The sequence below is a fragment of the Adiantum capillus-veneris genome, chromosome 24, assembly GCF_014529385.1.
Source record: "Adiantum capillus-veneris isolate H3 chromosome 24, ASM1452938v2, whole genome shotgun sequence".
NCBI lineage: Eukaryota > Viridiplantae > Streptophyta > Polypodiopsida > Polypodiales > Pteridaceae > Adiantum > Adiantum capillus-veneris.
This window is the reverse complement of record NC_140954.1, coordinates 11,340,815-11,350,038: the sequence shown is the minus strand read 5'-3', so window position 1 is coordinate 11,350,038 and position 9,224 is coordinate 11,340,815. Positions and strand designations below refer to the sequence as shown.

Genomic DNA, 9,224 nt, shown 5'->3' with positions numbered 1-9,224 from the left:
CTTTTGTTGATAAATTTGAAGCTTATTGGGGGGATTTGGCAGCTGCTACCCAAGCAACCAATGCGGAATATTTGAAGCTCGAAAGGTTTCTAACCTGCTTGCATCCCTATGTTCGTGAGAGAGTGGAGTATGAAGATCCAAGCACTTATGATGAAGCTGTCAGAGTCACCAGAGCAAAGAGTTGAAAGATGAAGAAGAAGATGGAGACAGGATTGTTGCAGTCTATACTTGCGGTAGCCAGTGGACCTAAGTCCACAAGGATCAATGTGCATGAAGAGGTAAAAGCTCCTTTTTTCGTTGATATGCATGTAGTCAAAGCACATGAAGTTGATGCTAGGCTAGAAGAGGAAGAAGAAGTGCCAACCAGGGCTCGAAAGATACAGAGGGGTATATTCAGAGTGCCCACCAGTTTGCTTACTCAAGAGAGCGAGGTGGTAAAAGTCCTTGAAGAAGAGGTGCCAGTTCTAGAGCCAGCAATGAGGAAGGTAGCAGTGATCCAAGAATTGGCAAGATCAAAAGAGGAATCCGGCAGTTCTCAAAGCTCTAGCAGCAGTTTGGACACAGATAGCATGTGGGAGACAGAATCCCGGTCTTCCAGGTTTGAGACCTATGATGTTTTTTATGTGAATGAAGTGGAGAATAGTGTATGCGAGTTGCCTGCGAGCGAGCTAATGGTCTAAGAGAAGTATAGTGTTTCACCTTGTGTGAATCTGCCAATCAAGCACCCCTATCAAATATCGTGTGATGGTGAGTCCATATTGGAGGAAGAGGTATGGTTTGATTGTGCATCAGACCTAGTTGAAGAGCAGGTTTTTGAGAGTGACTTGTAGGAGCTTGAAGCAGAAACAGAGGTATGTCGAAGTGATTTGGCTATGCAGGGGGTGGGGCAACCTTGCCTTGGTGAGCATGTCGAGGTGTGCTTTGAAGTTTCAAAGTTTGTATGTAGCCGTGGAGAGTTAGCTCCAGCAGATGACTCTATGGAAGCTAATACAGGTGCAGCCTATGAGAGTGAGGCTCCATGAAATAAGGAAGGTGCCAACCTTGCAGGTGATAAGGTGTTTGAAGAACAGGTTGTTTCTCTAGCAGGTCATGTTCTGGAGTATGAGAAGGGGCTCCATGCAATAAGGAAGGTTCCAAACTTGCAGGTGATAAGGTGTTTGAAGAACAGGTTGTTGCTCTAGTAGGTCATGTTCTAGAGTATGAGAAGGGGGCCTGGGTGCCGTTTACGGAGGGTTTGGATACAGGTTTACAAAGGGATAAAGTTTGCTTGGCTATGCAGCAGGTGGACCCTAGTGGAAGGGTATTGTTGCTTCATGTTATGCTATTGATAGCTACGCTATTTTGCAGGTTGCTTTGCAAGGTGTACTATGCAAGTTTCAATGCTCATGTGATAAAGATGATGATATGGATGGTTCTATAGCGGATGGCATGCTAGTGGTTTATGGTACCGATGCTTCAAGTGGTCGAAAGTATGCTTATGGTTGACAGAAAGACTTATGGATGCAGGGTGACAAAGCTCCATGCTATGAAGAGCTGGAAGGATGGCCTATCTATTGGCCTACAAGTGTAAAGGAAGACTTGAAGCTACATGCTTTACAGGTGGATGGCCACAGCCATGGTTTTGCTTTTGATCCAGGTGGACTTTACACTATGATTGGGGAAGCTGTGAGCTTTCCATTTGACCCTGGCGGGTGATGGATTAGCAGATGCTTTTCTCTCTATATCTAACCTATCTATATAGCCACTATCATTTTTCTTATGCAGTCTATAGCTCTATTTTATATCATTCTCTCTATACATACTTATTTTACCTAAATAATGTTGCGGTTGAGCAAGAATGCTCAACGAGGGGGTGGGCAATGATGGTGCAGCCAGTTTTTGTCGACACAAGAAATAGCCAGGAGCAGATGCATACCAGCAGACAGGGTGATAATAAGGGTCTTTGACACATGATAGGTGTAATTTTGAGCTGGTGTCCTCATGATATGTATGCCATATGTGACATTATCCAGGTCAAGCATTGATTTTTCTGAGCCCGACAAGTCGAAAGTAGAATTCTCGAGCAAGTGGATACTCCTTTGATGTTGTCGACATTCGTGACGGTTGTCGCCGCTATTGGCGGGTATCTTGACACCTCGAAGCGGTTTATATGCACTTTTGTGGCTGTCAGGCCTTCGTATATGAATTGGCGCCCTTGTGGTATGGTATGAACCCGGTATGAAGGGTCGGAGTCAACATGGCCAAATGTCGAGTGGCTTTCGGGGGGAACATTGTCCAAGCCATGTGAGTTTTAAAAAAAAGCAAAAAGAGATTTTCTTGAAGGTAATCAGGCTAAAAGAAAGCGAGTTGCAGTTGTCGACGAGCAGTGTATGCGAAAGGGGGCGCCATCTAGGAGGCTGAGGAGGATTGTGTAAAAGTAACTTATGATCATAATAAGTGTGGACTTCCTTTCCACCTACCTCTATTCCCTAATTCCCACATGGACCCCTTTTTACCTATGCAAGTCTCAACATGTGTCTATTCCCACCTACCTATAACTCACATGTGATGGATAATCCTCACTCCCTCAACTTGTATATAAATCCCATTAGCTGCCCTCATTTGTAACAAGGTCTTCACTCTCCATTCAAGTGCAGTCTATTGTCATTGCTCTATTTCTATCTTGCACTCTCTTATGTATTGACATTAGCATATTAATTAATAGTGATATTAATCACATTTAAGTTAATCTCTAAGTTCTCACATGGTATCAGAGCACTAGTACTTAAGATTAATTTTTTTAATTAGGGCTAAGAAGATTCCATCTCTCTAGTCCACACTCGAAGCCTCACTTTCCATTATTTTTAAGGAATCCGAAACCTCGAAAGATGGCCGAGTTAGCTTCTTCATCTTCCGCATCCACCTACAAGCCCCGCTACATTATTGACAAGCTTAACGGCACTAACTACCAAGTGTGGAAGATTCGGATGGAACTCTACCTCACGCAGCTGTAACTTTGGGACGTCACGTCAGGAGTCGAAGAGCAACCTGACCACCCCGAAGACCCTGAAGACAAAGATTCAACATACTTCATCGACACCTATAATACTTGGCATAGTAGAAACAATAGTGCCAAGATGGAGCTCATTCTCCATTGCCAAGATCGACAAGTCCAAATGGTGAAAAAGCTAACTACTGCTAGAGCCATTTGGAAGTTCTTCAAGAAGAACTATGAGCACACTGACCTAGTCTACCAAGTTTCCCTGATCAAGAAATTGGTAAACACTACCATGCAAGAGGGTCAGTCATCCTCCAAGTTTTTGGAGACGTGGAAAATACTTCTAGATGAAGTACTTATCTCAGGGCTTGCCATCCCTGAAGAGCTTCAAAGTATGCTCTTATTGGCTTCTCTACCTGCATCATGGAGAGCCTTTACCACTACACAAGCCACTATGGCTAACTTGCAGCTACAAAATCTTGTAGCCAAGATCCATCAGGAGGAAACGCTTCGCAACCACACTAGTAGCTCGCAGAAGTCCACAGCACTTGTCGCTATGACAAGAAACTCACGCCCTTACAACGGCAAGAAGCCTCAACATTTGGACCCTCCTCGACAACACAATAATTCTGGAATAAAGTCGCACTTTCAAAGCCACCACAATCACCAAAATTCAAAGCAATGCACCAACTGTCATCGCTTTGGACACCTCACAAAGGACTGTCGACAACCACGCTATCAAGGTAATCATCCTATCTCTCACCCTAATCTATATCCTTCTTACTCTCAAGGGGGGACACGCCATGGCCAGACATCTCCTTTTATTTATGGTCAAGCTCAATATACTGACATATCTACTTATGATAGCCCATCTTATCCTTTGCAACTATATGCCACCACTATAGCTACTTCATATCCCAATATCTGGCTACTTGATACGGGCGCCACCCATCATATGACATATCACCTACACTGGCTATCCAACATCACTTATCTAGAACACCCTCTAGAAGTATGCCTCGATGATAACAACATCCAGCTCGCCAAAGCCTATGGAGATGCTGTCATTAACCTACCTAATGGCCTACACACCACTATTTCTCACGTATATTATGTCCCTGGTCTCAAGAAAAATATCATCTCTGTCATCAAGCTAACTGGCAACAGCATCATCATCAAATTCATGCGAGAAGGCTGCCACATTTCGGCACTAAACAAAGATGGTCAGTATGTCACACTTTTGGTCCCCAAAACTGGGCGCATCATCCATAAAAACACAAGAAAACACACTCAAATGGCATTATAGACTAGGACATATTTCTCAACATGTTTTGCACCAACTCACTCATCGCCAACTTGCACTAGGTCTTCCCAAGCACCTCACTCACATCACACTTTGTGAGGGCTGCATTCTTGCTAAAGCACATCATGTCCCATTCCCCACTTCATCATCACGAGACACTGCACCTCTCGACCTCATCCACTCTGATGTTTGTGTCCCATTGCCCGTCAACTCCCTCACTGGCAATAAGTATATGCTTACTTTTATAGACAATTTCTCAAAATACACAACTACTTACTACATGGCCAAGAAATCCTCAACCTTCTCTCATTTTTGCACATTCAAGGCATTAGTTGAAACTAAACATGGCTGTCATATTAAAACTCTCCGCACAGATCATGGTGGGGAATACACTTCTCATGCATTCAAAGATCTATGTCTTTCTGCTGGTATTCGACATGAATTCTCCATCACCGACCACCCACAACAAAACGGTCGTGCCGAACGCAAGAATCGTACACTATTTGAAGCTGCTCGTGCCATGCTTCTTCAAGCTAGCCTCCCAGACACCTATTGGGAAGAAGCTACCGCCGCTGCATGCTACATTCAAAACCGCATTCCATCCACCCGCAATTCTACTACTACACCCTACACCCTCTAGCACGGTCACCCACCTCATCTTGGCCACCTTCGCATCTTTGGAAGCATTGCATACCCACTTGTGACGCAACCTTCATCAAAACACTCACCACGTGCTCAACGCACAACTTTTGTCGGCTATGGTGATCGCTTTGGCATCAAGGCATACCGCCTCTATATCCCAGACCATCACAAGTTTATCTTTGCTCACACCGTTGTCTTTGATGAAGAATTCATCATCTCAAGCAAATCGTCTCCACCATTGCACCCTACATTCTCATCACCAGTCCACTCTTCTCATCAATCTTTGTTAATGGCCTCACCCACACACACACCCATGAAAATTTCCCACCCTTCTAGGCACAATCTCGAGCCTCCCTTAACCATCCAAAGGCCTTTCCTCATCGCCCATTCACCTCCTCGTGTCTCGCATTCTCATGCACAGCCAATCGGCAACACTCCTGCACCACCTCTTGCACCCATCTCCTCACAGTTGACACCATCACCAACACCGTCCATCCTCTTTGTCCCCAAGATTCCCCTTGGTAAGAGATGTATTATTATTTTGACATGCTCCATGGCTCCTTATGAACCTAAAGGACAATAGGGAACTAAGAATACCTACATATATTATTTGTATTGAGCGTGGCTATAGAAACTTTGATGATAGGTTTGCAGAATGGTAAAAATTCAATTTTTTTGTACCTATTTCTGTTGGCAAAACAAAAAATAGTGAGTGAGAAGCAATCATATGTTCTTATCACCAACCCATTGAAGTTAACTAGGGAATTTATCTCAAGTCCTACAAAAATCCCTAATCTTATTTTTATGCAACAAATGACTGTTTTGATGAAAAATGTACTGGTCCATCAACTTTGGAGGCTTGGTGTGACCAAAAGATGAGAAATTTTACAAGTTTCTTATTTTTTACATGTGTAGTAGGCCTTGAACTATAACCTCATGAAAGGATTTTACAAAATGAGTCGATCTACTATGGTTTTGGAGGTTTTTTTCAAAACCCTGAAAGGACACTTTTATGTCCTGTTAGGTTACCAACCTACTGTTAGGACATTTTTTTCCCCGAGCATTGTATATACGCCCATCACTCTAGGGCTATTTATCTTTCCAATGCACACTACGTAACACACTCTCTATTGTGTGCCTTGAGCTTCCTCCATCTTCTCCAAGCTGTGTGCGTTTCTTTGCAACCCTAATTCAAACAATTGGCATCACAGCAAAATACATCCTGTCGGGCTTAGTCGCCAACTGCTCTAGCACACTCCTGCTCACTTTTTCTGATTACAGTGAGGTTTGGCGAGCCTTGCAGGTTAACAAAAAAATAAGAGTGCTTGTAGAGCTTAGTCTGCTTAGATTTCTGATTTGGGCTCATTTCAGCCTTCGTTTCCACTACAGGCGGATCTGCACATGAAATTTTGGCAATTTGTGCAGAATTTCTGTCAATGCCATTTTTTGCGTAACAGGTGCCTTATAGTCTTCTACAATTTGTGCTATATAGCATGTGTTGTTCCCGCTCTGTTTCTTCTATTTTCGGGCAGTTTTCACATCAGGTGCAACATTTACCGACAACAACACAGATGTCTTCAAGATGTTTGCTACTGAGGAGAGTTTGGATGGAGACAATTACCCTATGTGGGCTTATATGATGCAAAACATTATTTTGTCAAAGAGCGTCTAGAATATTGTTCACGGCATTGATGTAAGTCCTCGTTCTGAGGATGTAGGTGATGTTGAGGATGTTGCAGGTCTTGCTGCAAGGACTGTTGTTATTAGAGTTATATTGCCTACGGCAGAACAAGCTCGTTGGGATGTAAAGGATGCGTAGGCTCATGCATTGATTGCATTTTCTGTGAAGTGCACCATTGTTCCTCACATCCGTTTAGCAAAGTCTACAAAACAGGCTTGGGATATTCTAGCAGGTCTTTATGCAATCCGCAATGAGGTTAAAATTGCTTTGCTGCGTAAAGAGATGGAGTCTAAGAATATGCGTGAGGAAGATGATATGGACACTTTTCTTGCCGGTGTCAAGGATATCAATGAGCAACTTATTTCTGGAGGTGCAGTCATTTCAGACAGTTCCCTTGTGCAGACTGTTCTTGATGCCTTACCAGATTCTTACCAGACTTTTGCTAGTATTTGGAGACTTATGACCCAAGGAAATCTAGAATTTTTCAAGTTTGATGCATTATGCACATTGTTGTTGCAAGAGTCACTTTCCAGAAAAACAGGACTAGACAGCATTGGAAAGGGGAAAATGAGAAAACCACCAGCACATAAACTCGATGCCTCTATATAGCTTAGTGATCTCATAGCACCCCTATCCCCTAGCAAACACACATCCACATACACAATATGCAAACAACTAATGCCCTAGCTTAGACTCAAACATCTCCAACTATATACACGAACAGACCAAGCATATTAGCGAGATTCTCGCCTATAACCCTTTAGAGCACCTTCACATCAACAATAGCATTTCAAAATCAACTAACATCCACACTGTATTGCAGAATCTCTAACATTCATCTATTCCGGCTATAAGCTTGCACCCAATGTATGCATCTAACACTAGTAAACACTTCGATATCAATGGCCTTCACTGCATTCACATAGAAGGCACCAACACAAGAAACCATCTGAGTCCATGAGATCATCATAAGCATGAGAGTGCGATAGGCAATTAACACAATTGGCAGAGAAACCTATGCAATTATCACTACTAAATCCTTCAAAAGGAGGTGTATAATGAAGGGCTTTATGAAAAAAAAGTCTTCTCGTAGCCACCTCCGACCCCCTCCTCTCTCCCTTTCACTGTCGGCCAACTCCTGGCCCTCGGTGGCACGGCTATGGTTAAATATCGGCTTGCTAGTATACGTGCCGGTGGAGGTGACTACCACAGCCGGTCACGGCGCTTTTTCGGGGGGAACCAGTTGTTCTCAGCATAATATGGGCAGGCCTACCTTTCCCTACAAGTGCACGCATGTAGCGTAGTGGTATGTGCGGTGCATCAGCTCCAGACGTCGCAGGTTCAACCACACCGCGAGCAGACCATGTGTTGACTTTTTGGTCAAAGTCTTCCAGCCCGTCGCTTTCGACCAGCAACCAGGAAGGCTTGCTTTGCCACGAGGGCAAGCAGGCCAATACTTAACGAAAACCCCGTGGCACTGCTTTCTGGCTGCAACTCGCCTTTGTGACGCTCCTTGTGAGCTCCCCTACGACTCCATGTGATGCTCCTCTGTGCCATACACCAGCCCGACACCTCAGGCCTTCACTGGTGGCTCATCCTATTCTCCACACTACAGGGCTCCACCCCTGTGTAACGGGCTGCCAGCCCTTCAAAAACTTGCTACCGGCTCCCTCGCATGCTCCTTTACACTGTATCCCGGTGGCCTTCAACTCCCTTGCTGTCGATTCTCCTCAGTTCCGACCTTGCAACTGTCCCTCTCTGACCCTCGGCCCCTTGAGGCTCTCGGCTGCTTTGCCAAAAAAAACCGCCCCTCTTGCAATTCCTCGTCCTCTCCAACTAGCAAACTGGACGCCCTGTAGCCCTGTCTTCAACCCCTTACCATGCAGCCAGCGGCCCTCTGGCCCTCCTTTACTGCAGCACTACCCCAAGGCCTCTCTGGTGGCTTCCTCCTTTCCAGCAGGCCCGCCCTTTTCTGGCCACCTCTCTTGCCTTACAAAAACTGACCCTCTTGCAGCCCCGCCACCTTCTACATCATGCAAACTGGCCGCCATCTGCTCATGCATGGCCCAAGTGGCGCAATCTGTGAGAACTTAGAGATTAACTTAAATGTGATTAATATCACTATTAATTAATATGCTAATGTCAATACATAAGAGAGTGCAAGATAGAAATAGAGCAATGACAATAGATTGCACTTGAATGGAGAGTGAAGACCTTGTTACAAATGAGGGAATCTAATGGGATTTATATACAAGTTGAGGGAGTGAGGATTATCCATCACATGTGAGTTATAGGTAGGTGGGAATAGACACATGTTGAGACTTGCATAGGTAAAAAGGGGTCCATGTTGGAATTAGGGAATAGAGGTAGGTGGAAAGGAAGTCCACACTTATTATAATCATAAGTTACTTTTACATCCCCCCTTAAGGGTGGACTTCTCGTTGTAACATTGAGATTGATGAACAAAAGAGCTTTGTGAAGTAGCCATGTCGTAGATACATTCTATCCCCCCTCAATGAGAAGTTCATCTGGTAGGGATCAAACTCAAATTACGAGATGAGGCATGAGAGATGCAGTCAATTGCTTGTAGCAACATGTACTCTGATGTGCCAAGAAGATGA

At 44.3% G+C, this 9,224-nt stretch overlaps 1 protein-coding gene and 1 pseudogene across 1 annotated transcript; both read left to right on the top strand.

The window, feature by feature from the left end:
- Positions 1–872: 872 nt before the first annotated feature.
- Positions 873–1,695, top strand: LOC147425945 (uncharacterized; annotated as a pseudogene).
- Positions 1,696–7,911: 6,216 nt separating this feature from the next.
- On the top strand, positions 7,912–8,697 carry LOC147425944 (uncharacterized). Its single transcript, XM_086498154.1, has 2 exons — positions 7,912–8,044; positions 8,168–8,697. Exons 1-2 carry the CDS (start codon positions 7,912–7,914, stop codon positions 8,695–8,697), a joined length of 663 nt encoding a protein of 220 aa, XP_086354280.1.
- The last annotated feature ends 527 nt before the right edge of the window (positions 8,698–9,224 follow it).